We start from the raw sequence: 22,370 nt of genomic DNA, 5'->3' as shown, positions 1-22,370 counted from the left end.
AGCCTCGAAATTATTAATATCACTTTGTATTTTGGGTGTAACAAGCTTAAATGAATAGGAACTCTCTGCATGTGTTAATATTATTGAAACTAAATTAAACAAGCAGCTTTAATAAAGAATCTAAACTGAGACATATTTTTTATACCTTGGTGATAGTTTGGCAAAGCAGCATCATTCATCAGAGTAAATTAATGTCACTATTAAATATTGTTTTGATTTTATGGTTATTTATAAGATTATCATTTTATTTTTATAAGCACTATAAGGAGCTTATAAAGAATTTATGCATTTAAGTAACATTTTTTGATAAATATAACTTGTCAACATTGAAGAGGAGGCTTTCTGTTTAAAACAGGATAAACAAAATTAAAAGGCGGAATGAACATCACTCAATTTTAAGAAACACTGTTCTACCAAATTTTCCTTCTTGCTTATGTGAAATTGGTTTTGTTACCTGAAGCCAATAAAATCCTAATTAATACCCTACCTCTAGAGTTATAATAGATGCAAACCATTAAGTATAATGCAAATGTGAGATATTTACTAAGATATTTATTACATAAAATAGATTCTTAAGATATGCTTTTTATTCACTCAGCTGGGAGAGGTGAAATAAGATAATAATATATAAGCTGTAATAGTCCCAAGATTGGCCCAATAGCAATTTAGTAACTATACTATGTCTTTAATTTTTAAAATAACAAATACATCCTTATTGTGTAATCTACCATAAATAGAAGAATATATAGAAAAAGTAAAACTCTCCCCTTCACTCTCCTCCCAGTCCTAGTCCCCACTCCAAAAGACTGTTAACAGTTTGCTGTCTATCCTTCCAGATCTTTTTCTGTGTATTTACATACACATATGTGGATCCGTACAGGTATTCTGTTTTAGTTTGTACATAAATGGGATTATACAAAGTATATTCTGTAGGTGGTTTTTGCTCTTTTATACATTATGTCTTGGATATATTACTATTTTTTAACAGGACTTCATTATTCTTTCTTTCCCTCCGAGAGAGGAAATGCCAGATGGCAGAATTTTACGGTTTTATTAACCAAAATATAATGTGCACACAAGCTGCCTGTCCATTTTCTTCGCTGCGCAGCCTGGCATCGGGATTGGTGACTCCGATGGCCAGCGGGGCTGCTCTTCCCGCAGAGGCTTTGCCGTTCCTTAAGGAGACAATGTGCACAATCTCAGCACAGTAAGATTAGTTGCACATCAGCAGCACTTCAAGCTACTTCACATCGTGGACCAGGAACTTCCAAAGGCCACTGGGCGGCACGTGCTTTGTTTTCTTGTCACTCCCATAACCACGTTGGGCATGAAGATCCGGCCTCCAACCTTCTGCGCACCCTACTGTCAGCGCCTCTGGCTTTCCGCGCGTTACACTTAATTTTGACATATTGGCCTGACTGGTGCCGAATGAACTTCTTGGTCCTGTTTTTGATGATCTTGGGCTTCAGGAGGGATCTGAGGGCAGCCGTGATGCCGAATAGGAGATGGCTGCCACCTCCCGGAGGCAGCGCCGAGGACGTGAGCTTCATCATTCTTTTTAACGTGCAGCCATTTTTCTGTCATCTTCGGTGGAAACGTTGAATGAAGACCTCTCGCCCCCAAGACAGCACATTGTCTTTTAGAATTGAAATTTACAAATATGGCCAAAACCAAAAAGGTGTTAAAGAAATCCAAGGACTCCAAATAAATTCGAGCAAAGTTGGAGTTGCCTTCAGCACCTGAACAATCTTTCACTTCAAAAAAACAAAAACAAAACAAAAAAAAGGAATAGGGTTTGGGAGGGAGGAATTTCTCTAAGTGTCAAGGTCCGAGTGGATCTGGGTATACCCTTGTCCACCACACTGCATAGCAGGTTGAAAAAGCCCCACTGACTTTCATTTCCCCTGAGACTTCAAAGGACAATATTCTCGTTTCTCCATTCACATTTCACTGCTTACATCGAGGGTTATGAACCTCTGAACTGGTGAAGTCTATGGATACTTTTTCAGAAAAATATGTTGAGTGCATAAAATAAAATACATAGGATTATCTAGGCGACCAATTATAATAAAACATAGCTATCAAAATAGTAAAACAATTAACTTTGTGATGTAGTAATTCATGTACCTTTTATATTAAACACATTAACTAACAAGGTCAAGTGGGAGTTTCATAACTACTATAGTTTAAAATAAACTAGAAACAATATTTTAAGGTATTCGTAGTAACTATAATGGGATATGCAAATACCTATTTCTACTGGTGACAAAGTCACAGTATAATTATACCACTGTGGTTGTTGCCTACCTAAATAATGGAAATGCTAAATTTCAGTTAGAGGATGGTGAAATAATGGTACTTTATGCCTTATCTATACTTGTTTCCTTGGTGTATTACTTTGCTAAGGCTGCCATAACAAAATACCATATACTGAGTGGTTCAAACAAAAGAAATTTATTTTCTCACAGTTCTGAAGGCCAGAAGTCCAAGATGAAGCTAACAGCAAGGTTGGTTCCTTCTGGAGGATCTGAGGGAGACTCCGTTCCGTGCTCGTTTCTTGACTTCCGGTGGCTTCTGGCAATCCTTGGCATTCCTTGGCTTGCAGCTGCATTGTTCCAGTCTCATCACAGGATGCTCTCTCTGTGCATCTCTGTGTCCAAATTTCCCTCTTCCTAAAAGGCCACCAGTCATGTGGGCTTTAGGACCTGCCCACATCCAATATGACTTCATCTTAATTATATCTGCAAAGACCCCATTTCCAAATAAGATCACATTCATAGGCTCTAGGTAGACATAAACTTCAGGAGGACACTATTCAAGCCAAGTTCCCAGACCCCCTGGTTTAAGTGGAATTAGTACTAAGTCCAAAAGAGAGAAATGATAAAATGCTAAGGGTTATTGTGTTGAAGAGTGAAGTTATGGATTTTTTCTTATGCTTATTTTCAGAATGTTCTAAAATATAATTATATTTAAGAATAAAAAATTAATAAAGAAATGATGATATGCTGTTGAATTTAAGCACTGGCAACATTTTAGATAATAATTTCCCTTTAATTTAGCCTTCGATGATTTCATCAGCACAAAAGCAAAGAGATCTGGTCAAGTAAAACAGGTCAGGCTACTGGTTTTATACATCTGTGAAGTTGCAGATTAACCTGAATAATCTCTGCCAAAGAAAAATGTAGAGTCATGCTTAGCTCTTTTAGTAAAAGAGGAACGTGATCAAAAAGTCTCATAGACGTAAGGCATCGTTGGATAAATACAAACTACAAATGCAATTTAACAATGAAATTTAAAAACAGTAGTCAACATACCTGATTAAAGAGAGGTTAAGAACCCATATATTTATGGGCAATGAATATCTAACAAGACTGTCAAGCACATTCAATGGAGAAAGAATAGTCTCTTCAACAAATGGTGCTGGGACAACTAGATTTCCACAGAGAAAAAAATCAAGTTGGAGCCCTACCTCAGACCATATATAAAAATTAACCCTAAATGGATCAATGACCTAAATATAAGTGCTAAGACCATAAAATTATTAAAAGAACACATAAAAGTGAATCTTAAAGATCTTGGATTTGGCAATAGAACCTTAGATATGACACCAAAAGCACGGGCAAGAAAAGACAAGACAAATTGGATTTCACCAAAATTAAAAACATTTATGCATCTAAGGACATTATCGAGGAAGTGAAAAGGCAACCAACAGAATAGGAGAACATGTTTGCAAAATATTTGAGAGTTTCTCAAAATGTTAAACATAGAGTTACCAGGTGACTCAGAAATTTTGCACCTTGATATATGCCCAAGACAACCGAAAACACGTCCACACAAAAAAATTGTATACAAATATTCATAGCAGCATCATTCATAATAGCCCAAAAGTGTAAATAACCCAAATGTCCATCAACGAATACATAGAAAAACAAAACATGGTACAGCCATACAAAAATGAAGTACTAATACATGCTACAACATGAATAAACCTCGAAAACATTATGCTAAGTGATAGAAGCCAGATGTAAAAAGCCACATATTTTATGACTCCACTTAAATGAAGTGACCAGAATAGGCAAATCCATTGTGACCAAAAATAGGTAAGTGGTTGCCAGGGGCTGAGGGAAGGGAAGAATGAAGAACAATTGCTAATGGCGTAATGAAAAGTTTTGGGATTAGATAGTGGTGATAGTTGCACAACTCCGTGAATACAATATAAAACCACTTCATTAAAGGGTGAAATTTGTTTTGAAAGTTACATATCAATAAAAAATAGCTCATGAGAAATCAAAATGTTTGATTAATGTGTATCCATTTAAAAACCTATTGTCAAGTTTTAAAGACATTAAATTTTCCCTAAAAATACAAATTTTGCTGTTTGACACATTTTTCTACTTCATGAAAGAATTATACTAGTGAACATAGTATGTTTGACTCATTCTTAAGAGAGGTCCTACGTAGCACAAAAAGTTTATATACATCAATTTTTTGTATATCTCACATTAAAGAAAAACACATTTAATAAAGACAATGACGGTTGGAGCTAATAGCAGAACTGTCTGCTTCTCTGGGATAAACAAAACGGATAAGCTGACCCTGAGAGGGAGATTAGCATGCCAGAGGGTTTGGGGGAGAGCACCTGGGATCAACTTCATGGGAAGAAGAGGAGGAAGCAGGAGTGGGAAGGAAGAGAAGCTGGACTGTGATGATGAAGTCTCAAGGTTGGCCCCAGAGGTCCCTACAGAAAACTAAAGCCGGACGGCCCTTTAGCATTGTCCTGAGATGGAGCAAAAGGCCTGGGCCTTTTATATCTCCATCTTGATTCGTCTCTGGATGCAGGATGCTCTGGGGAAGGTAACCGGCTGCCTTCAGTCAAGTAACTCCAAAAAGGGCTGATAGCTGAGGGCTTCCTGCTGGTGGTACTCCCAGTGGCTGTGGGAATTAGTTCTTCATTCCTGAAGGGGGACCTAGGTGGTGCATCACTGCCTCCACCACCTACACTAAAATGCTTAGGAAGAAAACTAGCACTTACCGAGATTCTACCATGCACCAACCACTTTCGTAGACATTTTCCCATTTAATTTCATAATCAGAAGTTTCTCGACCCCAAGGCCACATAGTTAGTGATAGATGTGGGAGGAATGGCCATCTCTTTCCTCCCCATCACATCTGCCAAGTGACTCTTTGAAAATAAGAAATTTCAGAAGTATTTATTGATTCATGTCTTAAAACTGACATCTTCTGAACATCTGCTACGTGCCACACACTGGGAAATTATAGAAAAGAGACAAAATGTCTTTCACACACAAACATACGCACAAATATATACATATGTATGTAAATATGTAAACATATAATGTATGTACACATACATGGATGTATACATACATAGTTGTTCAGGCCAAAATCAGAGCATCCTGCTTAAAACCTATTCTCTTGCCTGCTATATGTAACCCATTACCAAGTCCTGTTGTTTTTAGCTCTAAAATGTATCTTGAATTTTCCAGCATCCAGCTATCGCCACCCCAATCTTAGCTCATCATCATCTTCTGCAGGGGCTTCTTTAGCAACCTCCTAATGGTCACTCTATGTCCTCTCTTGGCTCTAATCCACTCCACATAGTCTTCAGGGTGATTTTTCCCAAAATGCATAATTATTCATGTTACTGTGCTGCTTAAGGTGTTTCAATGGCTGTCTTTGTCTTTCAGGATAAAGTCTAAATTCTTTAGAAGGTTTACATACATTTATGTAAAAACTATTTATTGTCTGCTTTGTCCCAGGCACTATTGTAGACACTGGGGATACAGCAATGAAAAAAGACAAAGCTCTTACTCTTGTGAAGATTATACTCTAATGGGGACAGAGAGAAAAATAAACGTAATAAGAGAAGCATACATTATTCTACAAAAAGATAAGCACTATAGAGAACAACAAAGCAGAGTAAGTGGAAGGAGAATCTTTGAGTCTGTGTGGGAAGAGGGGGAGCGGCAAGTTAATATAGAATGGTCAGGGTAAGTCTCACAGAGGAGGTGACATTTGAACAAAGAAGTCACAAAAAACTGAAGGATGTGAGGGAAGGAGCCATAGGGGGTATACGGAAAGCCTTCCAGGCAGCGGGGGAGCGGGGGACGGAGAATGCAAATGGTGAACTTTGAGAGGTCTAAGTGTGTTGTGGGGGGCTGTGCATCCTAAAATGGTTAGCAGCATCACTGGCCACCCCAGTTTTAACAACCAAAAATGTCTCTAGAAATTGTTACAAAGCAAGAAAGATTCAAGGAAATTGAGAAGATATTTAAGAGAATATATTATTTTTAGCTTATTTCGTTTATTATGATGTTATCAAACATCTCAATAGTAAAAAGACTATAATGAACCTCCGTGAGTCTATCACCCAAATCTAACAATTAAAAACATTTTGCAATCTTCTTTCATCTATTCCTCCACATATTTTCTTTTCCTTGAGCATTTTAAAGCGAATCTGAGACATCAAACTGGTTCACCCATAAATACCTCAAGATGTATCTAAGGGCTTTAAAAAACCATAATCACAATGCCATTAACATATATAACAAAACTAACAACTCTTTAATATTAACTAATTCTCAATCCATATTCAAGTTTTGAAAAGGAAAGATGATAATGACTGGCCATAAACTTAAGCTGGCTAAGGACAGTGGGAACGTGGTTAGATCATTAGGTTAGAGATCCTGGTGGGTGAGGAGTTCATAGCAAGTAAGCTGGAAGGGTGATCCCACTTCCATCTTTGCTCACTGCTCAGTCACAAGTCTTTTTCAGTTTATAATGAGACGAACTCCTTCCAATCTGGGACGTCGTAAGATTCTGGGCAGATCTCTTTCCCACGATCTTATCCGTTTTAGCTCCAGCACCAGACTGTATCAGTAGAATATGCAGACTAAATTAGGTCCTCCTTTTAGACCCTTTGTGCTTCTTCTTTGGAGCACTTACAATCATAATTTCAAAACTATAGGAAAACGCATTTGTTTGATGTCTAAGTCCTCTAAAAACTACGTCTCCTTTGTTCACTGCTGTCATTGCTAGCCCCTAGGGCAGCGTCAGGACACAATAAATATTTGTTGGACAAAGGAGTGTTCAATAATGTCAATGCCACACACTTATAAACCCACCCGCAACAAGGTTTCTAAGGATTCAAATTATTTACTCTCAAGCGACAGGTGCCAATTCCTCACTTGTAAAAAAGATATAATTTAGGAGGGCCATATAAGTTAATTACTTGAAGACTAAATTGGGCCCCTCATCCCTGCTGAATTTGGAGAGACAGCGCTCTGAAAACCTTTATCAACCCAAATATGCTCGTGTATAAAGGAAACCATTAATTTAGGTTTAATTCTAAACACCTGAGCCCTCCCGTGGTGGTTTACCTTGTTCTACAATAGCCAAGAAGGGGTGGGCCCCGAGTTCAGATTGGGCGTGCAGACTGCGTGAGCAAACGCGCGGGTCTCTGCCTGCCGAGGAGGATCTTAACCGCCCAGAACGGAAGTTCCTGAGCCTTCAAACCCGCGGGGAAGCAACTCGGCAACGGACCAACATGGCGGCGTCCAGTGAGGGATCTGCGTTTGCCGCGGGGGTTGAAAAGAATTGGGGTGCTGTTTCTCGCTCCCCAGAAGCGACTCCACAGAAAATCCGTCAGCTTATAGATGAGGGGATTGCTCCGGAAGAGGGAGGTGCTGAAGCGTGAGTTCGCGAGTCTACCCTGGGTCCGGCACCGGCAAACTGGGAACGCAGGCCTGTAGGGGATCCCCTGGGTCGGCGACTCGGGTGATAAGGCTTTGTCCTGGGATCTGAAAGAGTCTGGGGTTACTACGCTTAGTCAGCCTTAATTTCCTTGGGCTGTACTGGATTTCGTATCAATGGGCGGAATTTTGCCATAAGTCAGGTTTTGGCGGGGAAGGAAAAAAATAGGACCTGTAACTATGCGCACCTGACTGACCTCTTAGTTGGGCTTCTTAATATTTTTTGAGCCCTAGACACCTTTGGCGGCCTGGTAAAGCTCATGGACCCCTTCTCAGAATAATATTTTTAAATGTATAAAGTAAATTATGTAGGAATACAGTTATCAAGGTAGTAAGAAAAAGTGATTCAGTAACATGCTTCTTTATTAAAGTTAAATAAGATCTAGTCATAGATCTATTAGCTACCATAATTTTGAAGTAGTGATAAGCATACACGGTATTTCAAAACGTGTAACAACTATAATGCGCTGACAAAATATCTGTAATTTCCATTGGTGACAAATTCACAGGTACTGCTGATGCTAATACGGTTTTATTTATTACCCATAATTGAAGGAAATGCTAAATTTCAGTTAGAGGTTAGTAAAATGTCTTTTTTTGCCATCTCAGTGTATGATTCCTCTGAATTTTTCCAAGAATTACACCTCCCTGAGGCTCTCTATAACTCTTTGAGAGAGACTGTAACACAAATTTCTTTTGAGTTGTAATAGTTGTATTCCTGTTTCCAGGCACTATTGAAATGCCTTTCACTGAAAACAAGAGAATTGTTTTTTCTGTTTTTTTCTCTTTGAATTTTTTTCATGAAATTACCTAAAGATCTTTACTTTAATTAGAATTTTCAAATTATGACTTCTTTGGGGAGGAGTGGGTATCAAGGGTTGATCCAGGTAGAACTATCAAGGTTGTTTATTCTGCTTTTAAAAGAATTACATTTCTAAGATGGTTCATATTAAATAATGCATAGAAGCTGAAGTCATATTTTGTGTTTACTAAAGTTAGGCAAAATATTGTTGGTAAGCAGTGAGTGAACTAGAGGAACAGTTTGCCCATGTAGGTTCAGTAGAGTACTGTGGAGATAGAAGTTGCTTGTAACTTAGGTATGGCCAAACTGTAAAGAGATATGAATGCCAGACTGAAGAGTTTGGTTTCTATTTAGTAAGCTCAGTTGTCCCTCAGTACCCGAGGGGGATTGGTTCCAGGATCACGTTCAGACATCAAAGTCCTTGCTTAGGTCTCTTACATAAAATGAGGTAGTATTTGCGTATGACTTATCTTCCTATATACTTTAAATCATCTCTAGAATTCTTGTAATAGCAAATACAATGTAAACAGTTGTTATACTGAATTCTTCAAGGAATAATGACAAAAAAAGTCTACATGTTCAGTATTGTGGCAACCATCATAGGCCTAACTACATAGTTCATGCCAGCAAAAACATAACATTTTTCCTCCCGAATATTTTATATCCGCAATTCGTTGACTCCACGGATGCAGAATCCATGGATACAGGGGGTCGACTGTATCGTGAACATTGAAAATGTTAAGCAGAGGCATAACATGACAAAAATGATTTTTAGAAGGGTTAAAATCCAGTGTGATGTGATTGATGACATGAAGGGCAGAGAAGCTGGATACAAAGTGTTTAGGCAGAGTGATGCCATGAAAGGATTACTAACAGCTCTGCCACTTTATTTTAGGAAGGACACATCTTCCACATTCCAGTCAGTTAATGGATCACCCCAAGCAGAACAACTTCCATTGGAATCTACAAGCAAAGAAGCCTTCTTCAGTAGAGTGGAAACATTTTCTATATCCTTTTTTAGTTCTTGGCACTCAAACTTAATGTTTTTTGAGACTATACTACACTTCCTGTCTCTTTCTAGATTTTCCTCTGTATATCAGTTATCTATTACTATAGTTATTACTTACCCTAAAACTTAATGACCTAAAAACAAGAATCACGTATCTCACAGTTCCTGTGCATCTGGAATCCAGCTACAACTTAACTGAGTTCTCTGGCTCAGGGTCTCTCACAGGCTGCAAATAAGATGTGGGCTGGGACTGCACTCATCTTGGAAGGATCCACTTCCAAGGTCACGTGGTTGTTGGCAGGATTCATTTCCTTGTGGCTGTTGGATTGAGGGTTTCAGTTCTGTACTGACCGTTGGCTAGAGCCCTCCCTATGTTACTTGCTACATGGGCTTCTCCACTGAGATAGTTCACAACATGGCAGCTAGCTCCCCCTCAGAGTGAGTAAGCAAAACAGAACCAGACAGAAGCTAACCTCTTTGTAACCTAATCTCAGAAGTGACATCCATCACTTTCGCCATTTCCTGTTCACTAGAATGATTTTTTTTTTCTAATTTAAAACAATTGTAGACTTACAGAAAGGTCACAAAGGTTACAAAGAACTTTCTGAGTACTTGAAAGTTGCCAAAGTGATACCTCATTATCCCCAGATATATCCTCCAAACAAGGACTTTCTCCTATTTAACCATAATGTAACCATCAAAATCAGGGAATTCACATAAGAAATTACTACTTTCTAACTTTCATACCCCAATTATGTCAAGATGCTCTTGATGCTTTCAGCCTATTTAAAACACAGATTACACACACACATTAGTACATAACAATCAAATTTTGGGCAGAAGGGATAATGAAGACTATTTTTATTTTTATTATTCTTTGGAAGGTAAAAAGTAGATGTGGTACAATAGGAGAACATACATGAGTGGTGGAAAATATTTCTGCTTATCTGGCTTTCACCATGCCTTATTACTTAGGCATTCCGCTAATGTTTTTAAATCCCTAGTGTTTCATCTTAGGTGGACGTGAATAGCTTCTATATGCCCTTCCACACCAATATTGAAACATATAAAATACATAGGACATACTAGAGAAAAAGTTTATAACTTTTTCCCTCTGCTTATTACTCAGATGACCGTCATCATTTTGTGATATGTGCTTTAAACCTAGTTTTAACACTTTTTCTTCTTGATTCCCCCCTCAGTTTAATGTGTTTATTCCTCTATGCATAAAGAATGAGTGCAAGCTTTAATTTCTGACTTAATCATTTTAACATACTTGCAGTGTTGTTTTTCTTAACATGAATACTCTTTGAAATGGGCAGGTAAGCCGCCCGAGCTGTCTCCACTTGTCTGTGCAAAATATGGCTGGGTCACAGTTGAGTGTGATATGCTCAAGTGCTCCAGCTGTCAAGCTTTTCTCTGTGCCAGTTTACATTCAGCTTTTGATTTTGACAGGTGTAAGTATAAAGTGTAAATTATATTTTTCTCCATATTCAAAGATTACTAGTTTTTCTAAAAAGACCACTTATTTGATCAAAAATGTGTACTACTATATATAACAAGGTGAACTTGTGATTGTCTTCACCCTAATTATTAGCTTTAGTCATTTCCTTTTTAAAAAACCTAAGCTACTTTAGAGTGAACCTGACTTCATGTGCTCTGGGAAATTAACAGTCTGTTTATTTACTTTATGGTTCCAAAATTTACACTTAGGCAAAGAGAGAGCTTTAGTGAGAGCTCACACTTCAGAATGCCCTTCTTATAGGATGCATAGTACCCTCCTGGTTATTGATCTTAGGAGCTTGATTTAGAACTTGTTATGTAGGAAATATTAAGATGATGCAATTGCTAATATTTTTATGTATTTTTTAAATTCTCTTAGTTTTTTTTTATTTTTAGTTGTATCTATACTCATAAAGGCTCTTTGCCTTTGGATTTTGCATCTATATAGTCTTTTTTAAGGCATTGCTACCTTTGTGGGTTTCAGATAAGGAACGATGTGCCGAGCTGAAGAAAGCCTTGTGTACTGCCCACGAGAAGTTCTGTTTCTGGCCAGACAGCCCCTCTCCAGGTACTCATTTCCGAGATTTCTCATTTTTCCTCTCTTCTTGGTCATTGCATTTCTAATGTTTATTTCTTTGTGAAAGTCTAATCTTTGAGGTTCTTGTATTTCCTTTCTGTTTGTGCTTTTCAAGAAGAACTGACTTGCATTCATTCACGTTATGTTACTGCTTAACTTTATTAAGTTCATTTGACATGCCAGAGGGTTAGCCTTGCATGCATTATCCCATTTAATCCTCACTGGAGCCCTGGGAGGTAAACATTATCAACCTAATTTTGCAGGGTGAGGAAACTAAGAATCAGAAGTCTTAAAAACAACTAGTGAGGAGCCATAACTAGGGTTTTATCTGATTTCAAACTCTCTGCTTTTTCTATCATAGCAGGCAGCCTCGTGTTCTACCCTCGCTTCCTTTGGTGCAATAATGGCACTAGTAGCAGTTAAACGGTTGCTAAAGAGTCACGGAACCTCAAATAGCAGTAATTACAGATCTGCAGTTTATTACAGTAAAACGACACACTATAACAACATCTGAGTAAAGGTGTCATCGCAGTCAAAGACTGCCCCACAGTGGTCTGCATCAGCCAGACTGTACAGGGCACTCTCTTGAATCAAGAACCATTGATGTGTGCATGAAACGCTGTAGAACAAGGGAGCCGAAAATGTAGTCTCAAGTGGGATCTTTTTATATTTTGCTGGTCACATAGGGATATTCCTGCTCTGTAACCAGCCTCAGCAGCAGAGTCCTCTGCGAGGCTCACTAAGACCAGGCACAGAGCTCTTGGGGCTCATGGTTACAAAGCAACATTATCATTCCATATATTTCATGCTTGACCCCAGATCAGTGCCATGCAGGTATATTTTTTCAGTAGGACAGCTCAGGCTAATTCCAGGGTCACTGATGCCCTGGAATATTCCATGAATGACCACTAAGAGGAAAAATTGGGTTGAAAGTGACCACAGAGTGCCATCTCCTAATAAATGTAAAGGTGATAGGAAAGAGATTATTAAGAAATAACATTTTTAAAGTGAAAATGACTGTATAACAGGATTTCCTACAGTCGGCTGAGCTATTTCATTGTGTAGTACAACAAAACTCAGTCCTATGAGGATATGAATTCATCTAGGGCCAGTGTGCTCAGCCTAAGTTTTTAAGAGTCTGCCTAGAGCTTCGTTGGTGGTTCTCAACACCACTTTCTTGACTCCATTCATAACTGCAGCTACCACCTACTTGGAAACCTCCAACTCCTATCCAGATCTTTCTTTTGACCTTAATTTATATTTCGAACTACCTTCTACACATTTCTACTTAATATCTTGCAGGTACCTAGAACTCAACACAAAGAAAATGGAATTCTCCATCTGATACTTAAAACTTGTTTCTCTAACATTTTCTCCATCTTGGTAAATAGCGCTGACCTCCTCCAGTTATCCTAGCCAGAAACCTGGAAGTCAGCTTAGAAGTCTTTCCCTATTATCACCATCAGGTTCTATATCTTTCTGCTTTTTAAATAGATCAAATATGACCTTCCAGTTATACTATCCTTTGGTTTGGTTCTTTAACATTCAAGAGATTTGTGTGGAGAAAGGAACACTCACAAGTACTTATTAAATTTATTAAGCGTGCCTAATAAATACAATTCAAAGGTAATATTTTTCTAACATTAACCAATAATTACAAACTAAATTAAATCCCATTAAACATTTTAAATTACAATTACTAATTTACTACAACTAATTGTTTTGGCCAAATACTAAAATATACAAAATCTTCACATGTTAATTATAAAACATATTTAAACTTATGTTAAAACATTTTCATGAGTTTAATTTCTTCTCTGTGTACTCTTTTACCTGCATAAGTTTTTACTAGTACTTTCTTAAGATTGTGGCAATTAGGCCAAACTCCAAATTAGAAGATAATCAGAAAGGTGTTGGAACCTGATTTCTTCCAGGTTATGTCAAACTTGAGCCACTGGTCATCAGAACATAATTTTTTATTGTTAAACCTCACTTCGTTTTTTAAAGTCCATATCTTTCCCATTGATTTTAGATTTTTTTTTCTTTTTTTCTTTTCTTTTTCTTTTTTTTTAGGTGAGGCAACCCTTGGTTGACCTCACAGATTGCAAAGACCTTGTCAGCTTACAATCCCTTATTTTTTATTTTATTTATTTTTCACGCCTACAGCACCTGGTCTTCCTAGGTGGTCTCCATCCAAGTACTAACCAAGCCTGACCCTGCTTAGCTTCCGAGATCAGATGGGGATTTTAGATTTTTATAACCCAACTTTTCTTGTATAATGGTGCATCTTTTTAAATTGGTGAAGTGTTTTGACATATTTGGTTGCTTGCAACAACTTTAAATAGTTTGATAATATTTAATGATATTACAGGCCAAAGTCTAGTCTCTAATGATACAATAAGTGGTAGATAAAAGTGCTGCTGTTACTGCTTTCAGGCCCCTTTTAATAACAAAAGTGGGAAAAATTTTTTAAGCAGCCTTATTGAGGTATAATTGACACAAAAATGCACATTTTTAGGTATACAATGTCATAAGTTTTGACATATTTGTACACATGAAGCCATATTTGTACTACATTTCTATTTAATATCATGAGTTTCTATTCATTTTCTCTATTTAATGCTGTATATTATTCCACTCAATTTTTTTAAGGAGGTTTCATTGATAACTGAGTTTTGTGTGATCGATGCACCTAATCTCCGTCGTCATTCCGCTGGTGTTTTACAGAGATTATTACTTTATATCTCTTTAACGTCTGCCAAGCTTATTTCTTTGCATGCAGACTGACGCCTTACAGTCTCTACTCCAAACTGATGCATGTTATCTAGAATATCACTTTCTGCTTAAAAAAATTTTTTTCCAGCAGTTTCTCATCACATACATTAATAAAGTCATGGCCTGGCCGCTGCCTACACTTTGACTTGCTCTCCTGCCACTCCGCTTCCAGGCTTCCTGTGTCCCAGTCCTGTGAAACTAGAATTCCCCAAATGCACCATCCTTTGAGTCTTTGCTTTGACACTGTTGTTGATCTTTCAAATTCAGCTAAGACCTGACTGCTTCTGAGAAACCTTCCCTGAGACTCAGCTTTTTAGACATAATCACAAAAGTATCATCAAAGCCCCATCAAAAAGTCAGTAATTTCTTACTAGCATCAAATGTCTTATCAATCGCACATATCCCCTGTTGATTTAATACTTTTTTATTTAACAATTTACGCCAATATAATCTTCCAGTTTATTTTTTCCACAGATCGATTTGGGATGTTACCCTTGGATGAGCCTGCTGTTCTCATTAGCGAATTCCTAGATCGTTTTCAAAGCCTTTGTCACTTGGACCTCCAGCTTCCTTCCCTGAAGCCAGAGGACTTGAAAATTATGGTGAGTTTTTTTGACTAGCTCCTGTTATCACCAGCATTTGTATATGAAACATTTAATGACAAGAAGATGCAGATTTCTATGAAGAGAACTACTAGTTTGTCTCTCAACTGACCTTTTTCAGTTTCTGCCAGAAAGGTGACTGTTGAGGGTTTAATTTAAGGAAATGCATTGCAGTTAAACTTTCAGATATAATTCTCTAAATGGTGTAAGTTCAATTTTATCCTAATTTGTTATTTAAATATTTCACAGAAAATACTAAAATGTCACTTCATGTGGTTTATTGCATACCATTTCCCAAAGAAGTGCTAGAGGTGAGAGTTATAAACTCCCTCTTCTTTTATGAATAGAAATTTTGAAATGCTCTGGCCCATCTGTACTTTGAGTGTTGACTGTCCCATTTCATCACCTAATAGGTGCTTGTGAAAACAAGCTTTACTGTGTGAAATACAAGCTGTTATTTTGCTGCTTCACGCCGAGAGGCAGTTACGGGTTTTAGCACCAAACTATTAACCTCTGATGCTTGTTATAAATTTCACCCTGTCCCTAGCCAAGGCAACTTTTTTTCACCCTTTCTTAGTTCTTTAATATTCTTAGATCAAAAATAAAGACTCTGGCAGGCTCTATTGTTTAATTAAAAAGTGAATTCAATGTCAGGCCAAGATATAAACAATAACCTATTTTCATTATTTGGGTTTGAAGTTTACAATTTCAGAGAAAGTCTGCAATTGGTAAATTGAAAACAAGTTAGTACTAAGAAAAGGTATGGTAATTCCAGGAAAACTGCTACCTCTCTCAGTCAGCAGATCCAGGGCAATTCAGAAAGAGTGTGTGATATCTTAGCTTAGGCCTAGAAGGAAGTGTTCTTTAATGAAAAAACTATTTTCATGCCTGTCATTTCTGTCATGATTTTTGCCTTGTATTATCTAGATACATCGGTATATATAACTTTTCTTTTCTTGGTGGTTGAAACTTTTAGCTTTTTACCTTGGTTCCTTTGTAGAGCTTGACAGAAGACAAGATCAGTCTTCTCCTGCACCTGCTTGAAGATGAACTTGATCACCAAACTGATGAAAGAAAAACTGCCACCAAATTAGGCGCAGATATTCAAGTCCACGTCACTGCCTGTATTCTCTCTGTTTGTGGCTGGGCGTGTAGGTTAGTCAGCAGATTTGCCTGGGGACATGAACTACGGTATTATACACCCATATATATTAGTCACTAATAGTATTTAGAGATCACATGGTGTTTCCTGTGAGACAAACAGAGACAAAGAGAAACCGAAGATGGAGTGTGGGCGGTAAGAATCAGTGACAAAACCAGAATTAGAACACAGGAATTCCTGAACACACTTGCACTTTGTTTCTTTTACTGTCGCTTCCTAGTTGGGAATTTGTGTTCCCATAAACAGTGAAGCCCCTTCCTATTCTCAGAAAGGAAGAAAAATCAGTTCAATTGATATAAACTACCAGAGGAAATGCCAGCTGGAGTCTTCTGGGCCCCCATGTTGGTGTTTCCATGCCAGGTGCTGGATTAGGCATAGAGCGCCTCTGAGATAGAAGGCTATCAGAACCAATCCTGATTTACTTTGTTTTTTATGGTAGATTAAGGAATAATTTTCATTTAAAAGGGAAAAAGTTTTAAGTGAGACAGGGAAATTTGTAAAATATAACCTTTGAATAGTCTTGCCACAGAAGAGCATACCAAGGCCCCTAGATATTTCTATAAAAATAAGTGACAGATGCTGAAGTTGGGGTCCTGAGATCAGAGGACAGCATTCCTGAGAAGCTGCGGTTCCCAGTCACTAGGCTGTTGTAGAGATCTGTTTGGTGAGATAAAGCATTACACTTAGTTCCTTGGAAATGTTACCCTTTGAGAAAACGTACTTTCTTTTCTGTTCTTACCTAGTTCTTCCTTGGAGCCCATGCAGCTCTCTCTGATAACATGTTCACAGTGCATGAGGAAGGTTGGGCTCTGGGGCTTCCAGCAGCTTGAGTCATCCATGGCCGACCTGGATTCGTCCTTTGGCCTGACCAGCTCCCCCATCCCAGGCCCTGACGGGCGGCCAGAGCGCTTCCTTTTGGTGCCCGAGTCTCCTCGGAGGATGATGACTCGGAGCCAGGATGCCACGTTTTCCCCAGGCTCGGAGCAGGTATAGACTTAATTGGCTTGTTTGGAGTGGATGTTTTAAAAACCAGCATTCTTGCCAAAAGTGTTGTTGGTGGAAAAGTTGGAAACTAGCTTAGGTGGGTAGGCTTCGCTTCTAACCACATTGATCGGAATACCATGTAGTGGTTTTATTCACCAGTTACAATGGAAAAGCTAAATTTATTATTTTGTATAGAAGTCTAATATTCTTTGAAGAGTTGAGTTATATAGATAGCTCAAAAACTAAATTATTAGAGTTTAAACTATGAAATACTGACTTTCACGTGCTTCTGGAACTATTTCTTCTGGCCACAGTCATTAATAACACTGCATACTTTCGTTACCTCTTCTTTCCTTCAGGCTGAGAGGAGCCCAGCTCCCATCTTCTCCCGAACCCGGAGCGGGGACTCTTCCAGTCCTGTTGACCGTCCTGAGCCAGAGGCTGCTAGTCCCACCACCAGAACCCGCCCGGTGACCCGAAGCATGGGAACAGGAGACACGGCCGGCCTGGAGGTGCCATCTAGTCCTCTCCGGAGAGCCAAACGAGCTCGCCTCTGCTCTTCCAGCAGCTCGGTGAGTCCGCCTGCACGTGTGGAAGTCACCGAGCCCACCGTGAAGGGTGGAGAAGCGGGCACGAGCCCGTCCCTGGGCCTGTGGCCATAAGTAGACCGTGTGTATAAATCTGAAGATGAGACGGTTGGGTGACCAAACGGAAAGCAGTGCAGGGTTTTGTCGTTCGTTTCTTCGGGATGGATCCTAGAGAGGCGATAAACACTTGAAGCACATAGGACAGCAATGAGATGGGAGGACAGACCTGAGAAGGTGGGGTTTGTTTGACATGAAGGGAGTGAATTTGAAAAGCAAGCGGGTAATGCATAGGCAAAGCTTAAAGGAGAGCGTAAAACTAGAAACAGGGGCGCTCTGAGTGTGGACTTGACGCCTCTCCGAAGTCACGGAGCGCCTGCCCTGCGTTAACACTCTTTCTCCCCCTGCTCCCTCAGGACACATCCTCCCGAAGCTTCTTCGATCCCACCTCTCAGCACAGAGACTGGTGCCCCTGGGTGAATATCACACTTGGCAAGGAAATCAGGGAGAATGGTGAAACTGAGGTAGCTGCCAGCGCGCCTGCAGAAGCGGGCTGGAAGTCAGTGCTGAGCATCCTCTTGGCCCACAAACAGTCTAACCAGCCAGCGGAAACAGACTCCATGGTGAGATAAGCCGTCATCCTGATCGTGTGCAGCGCTTGCTGTTTATAGGATGAGGAGCAGGGCCTGGTCCTATAATTAGCGCCCTGCCTGCCCTCAGCTTTCACGAGTCAAGTTAGACTCAGGCCGGTTTCATCCTAGAGAACAGGCCTGGAATTGGTTCAGTGTCTCTGCAGTTCAGCACATGACATTCCATCAAATTCTGATAAATCCTTTCTCTCTTCAACTAAAATGACTCAGAGAAAAAGGAGTAGAGAAATAGAAAGATGAATAGGCAGCTGTTCTGGCCTCATGTTGCAGAACAGCTGCTTTTTCCATCAGTTGTTGTAACTTACATTTGGAGCCTGGCCAGTTAACTGTCTGCACTCTGACACCAACCTTACAACTTCATTCCTCACGGTGGGCTGCTCTGTGATGCAGCCCCAGACTTGTGCGTTGATCCTCAGCTAACTATTGCAGCGATGACCGCTGCTAGTTACAAATGTGGGGAAATGCCAATCCATCCTGACAGCTGAGAAAACAAGTCAAATGTTCTCTCTGTGTAAAGGCTAGAAGTGATAGGGTGAGCATTAAGGAGTCGTGAAAGCTGGGTTCTCTTTCTTTTGTTGGCTCATTCTCTAAGTTGCCTCATAGCCTGCCTGGTATAAATATAATCATTTTTGACCTCTGTTCCCTCCAAGGATAAAGTTAAATAATACTCAACAGCAGATGTTAATAAGAAGCATTCCCAGATTCATGGAACTACAGTGATGCTAAAACCCCAAGAGTGTACATTTGTACTCTGAATAAATATATAGATAAAGGTTTTCCAAGATTTTTTGCAGAAAAAAATCTGCATTTTCCAACTTGAAAACTTGCAAATACATAAAACTATCTGAAGACAGATGTTTGACCCACCTCTCAAATTAGAGAGATTAGATCTATCTTTGCACATAAATCCTCTCTGCCTAGAGCCTCTTGAAATAGTGTACTGACAGTTTTTATTAACTCCTCTCTGTCACTGTCATCACTAACAAGAAACGCCACAGTACTTTTTTTTTTTTTTTGTAATGGGAAAAGTAGGTCTTATAATTAGCCCTGCATTCCAGGACTTTTAAAATCTTTTTTAGTAGCTTGTCTTTTAACCTTCCCACAGCTGCTATGACTGGGAAGTACAAAGCTTAATGAGGCTGTGGTAAAGGATCTTGATGTTAGAAAAAAGTTTATACTATTTTTCATCTTAAGTTTGTTTCAACTTTGTTACTTTACTAACTGAATTGCCCTCAGTCACTAGTAGGAGCTCAAATTTTTCCCTCCTGAGCCTTTATTTTATTGAGACATCCACAAAGAGGATAAGAAAACAGTGAAAATGTCGTCTTATGTCAGAAACGGAGGTAACTTAGTGAATTATCCTTTTGGATGTTATTTGTGCTCTCACTGAGACCCTGGGCTCTTTACTGTGACTCTCAAAGGCAGAGGAAACCAAGTGTTCTGACTTACTGAGAATGTTTATCTTTTAGTGAATTGTTTTGTCGCCCTGTAACACCATTTTTCAGAATCTCAGATCACTTCACAGGCATGATCAAGTGGCAGTGAGATTCTTCCTATTATTAGCTCGACTGGCTAATACATGAAGCTGAGAAGGCCAAGGTCATAATTTAAACTCTTAAGGGTCATTTAGTTTTATTTCTTGGCCTTGGATTATACTGTTAACCTCAGTGAGGCATCACATAAATGTGAGTCCTTGTTTACAAGAAATAATGAACCAGGGCCAATTCAGCATCACAGATGAGAAGCCAGCGTAAAATGTTGCCACACTATGGTGTGTCAGAAGTGTCATCCTCACATACAAAGGTAAGGACAGATACGGATACTTGGAGGGAGGGCATGAGCCGGATTTTCGCGGCTCAGAGTGTACTAGCAGGAATCTAACAGTAGAACACAAGCTTCTTGATAGTTAGTCTGGCTTTAAGCATATTATGTATAGCACTATATAAAATTAACTTGTTTTACTCAATTCTAGACATATCTAGATCATTGTAGGAGAAATTTACAGACCAAGCCTTAAAGCTGTTATATATCTTTTGTCTATATAAAAGAATTTAATCTCTAATAATGAGCTTTTCTCCTTTTAGAGCCTGTCTGAGAAATCAAGGAAGGTATTCCGAATATTCCGGCAGTGGGAATCTTTATGCTCATCCTGAAGATACTTCAGCCTTTTCTGGAGAGAAGTAAAATGAGTGGCTTTGAAAAATAAAGTCCGAATTCCCTTTTGATCAGCTTATCTCCGTTCTGGCTTAATCATAAGGAGCCCCTGCGCTTTCAAAGGCAGTCAATGTCACCGTCTGCATCTGACAGAGGAGAAACCTGTTCCCACACAGGAATGGACAGGGTGAGACACAGCAAGCCTGGTTCTGTTAAAGGAGTGTGCGGTTATGAGACTAGACGGAGGACCAAGGACTTGAGCGCTTTTAGTGTCTTTAATGTGGAGAAGTGTTTTAAGGACTCATATCCCAGGAATATGACATGTGTTAATAAAATTTTTGTTAAAATTCTTGCTGCTGGACAACTGTTTTCCCCCTTGCCTTCTGGGACTGAGACTGAGCAGAGACCGAGAAAACTTCAGTGGAGCAGCAGACAGTCAAAATTTTAGTTTTTCACTTGGCTACAAAGCTTAAAATTTATTTGTGTTTCTAGTCAAAGAGGTATTCCTAAGCCAGAGCCAAGATGGTGTTCATTATGTCAGCAGGAATCTTCTCATGTGTTGTAGTGAATGATAAGTTGATCATTTTCTCTCCTCACTTTGATAATAACAGAGTAAATGACTATCACAAGGGGAGGAAGGCCCTTCAGAAGAGACCCCTATCTGTGCATCGTCTAATGCACAGCTCCCCTGAGTGGGGCTCCCCTAGGCATTTGCCGCTGGTGGTGAGCATCAGTCTCCATGGTGAAGGTGACCTGACCCATCTAAACAAGACAGCCCGCTGATAAAGTGACCATGAAGGCTAGAAAGTAGTTACTCTCTGAAGTGGCATATTTTCGTAGTTGGTCAGTTTTATAACTCCATTTATACTGAACTATTTTAAAGAAAATAATAGACATAATATTCTACTCGTGCTAAACTTTAGTTTACATCTCTAAAAAATAGAACATTTTTTCTACATACTACACCCAACAAGAATTGATAATGCCTTAATATCATCTAATACCCAGTCCATGTCAAAAATGCCTGATTATTCCCAAACTGTTTTTTATATTCGATTCATCCAAACCAGGGCCCTCTTCAAGATCATGGGTTGCATAAATCTCTTCGGTCTGAAGAGTCACTTTTATTTTCACATGTCAGATTTAAAATTTTTCATTTCCAATCCTGACTTTTTAAAGGGTCAAGAGTGTTGCTCTCTCTCCTAAATCAAGCCTCTATCAGTGGATGAGGCCAGCCGAAGCTGCTTCCAGATGATTCTTCCAGAGGTTGCTCTTTTGCCTTTGGCAGTGGCAGTTGGCTTGGCTGTTCATTGCTGGTCTCCATGGTCCCTTAAGAAGTTGACTAATGGCAGTTCTCTAATGTTTACAGCGATGAGACCTTTTCAAGGATTGGGAAGCCATCTGGTGACTGAGTGAGTTTGAAGTCTGCCCTCTAGAGTTCATAGTCTCTAGTTCACAATCTTTTTAAGGGGTGGTGTAGGATCATTCACACAAGGTATTCGAATGGACTACAAGCCTAAGTTTCAGGTTATAATAATGTGGGTATGTCTTTAAGTCTTTCCACTACAATTTTTAATCTATATCTCTCCAAAAAAAAAAACTTCACGTTTCTTTAAAATAGGCAAAGCTCTACAAGTTTTTGTGTTTTTGTGTTTTTAAAACTATAAATGGAAGCAGATTTGGATAGACTTGCTGTAATTCAAGAAACAGTCTTCCAAAAAAAAAAAAAGGAACAGTCTTCCAGATATGAGGCCCTGTGCAAGCCCTCACGCAATGCAAAGATAAGTGACCACCTG

The 22,370-nt window shown here is 39.0% G+C and overlaps 1 protein-coding gene and 1 pseudogene across 2 annotated transcripts; one reads left to right on the top strand and one right to left on the bottom strand.

Annotated features, from left to right (window-relative positions):
• Positions 1-532: 532 nt before the first annotated feature.
• LOC111737970 lies at positions 533-7,493 on the bottom strand (annotated as a pseudogene).
• Positions 7,488-20,926, top strand: ZC3HC1 (zinc finger C3HC-type containing 1). Of its 2 annotated transcripts, none has more exons than XM_011357226.2 (10): positions 7,488-7,713; positions 9,470-9,581; positions 10,890-11,040; positions 11,571-11,654; positions 14,913-15,040; positions 16,041-16,195; positions 16,946-17,189; positions 17,546-17,758; positions 18,187-18,393; positions 20,505-20,925. In XM_011357226.2, the coding sequence occupies exons 1-10, from the start codon at positions 7,568-7,570 to the stop codon at positions 20,571-20,573; spliced, it is 1,509 nt and encodes a 502-aa protein (XP_011355528.1). In that variant the 5' UTR covers positions 7,488-7,567; the 3' UTR covers positions 20,574-20,925. The 2 variants fall into 2 exon arrangements, with proteins under 2 accessions (XP_011355528.1, XP_023384708.1); XM_023528940.1 differs by having other exon boundaries at positions 7,526-7,713; positions 10,890-10,905; positions 20,505-20,926.
• The last annotated feature ends 1,444 nt before the right edge of the window (positions 20,927-22,370 follow it).

Source organism: Pteropus vampyrus, unplaced genomic scaffold (genome assembly GCF_000151845.1).
Source record: "Pteropus vampyrus isolate Shadow unplaced genomic scaffold, Pvam_2.0 Scaffold33, whole genome shotgun sequence".
NCBI classification, from domain to species: domain Eukaryota; kingdom Metazoa; phylum Chordata; class Mammalia; order Chiroptera; family Pteropodidae; genus Pteropus; species Pteropus vampyrus.
This window is presented reverse-complemented; position numbering and strand designations above follow the sequence as displayed.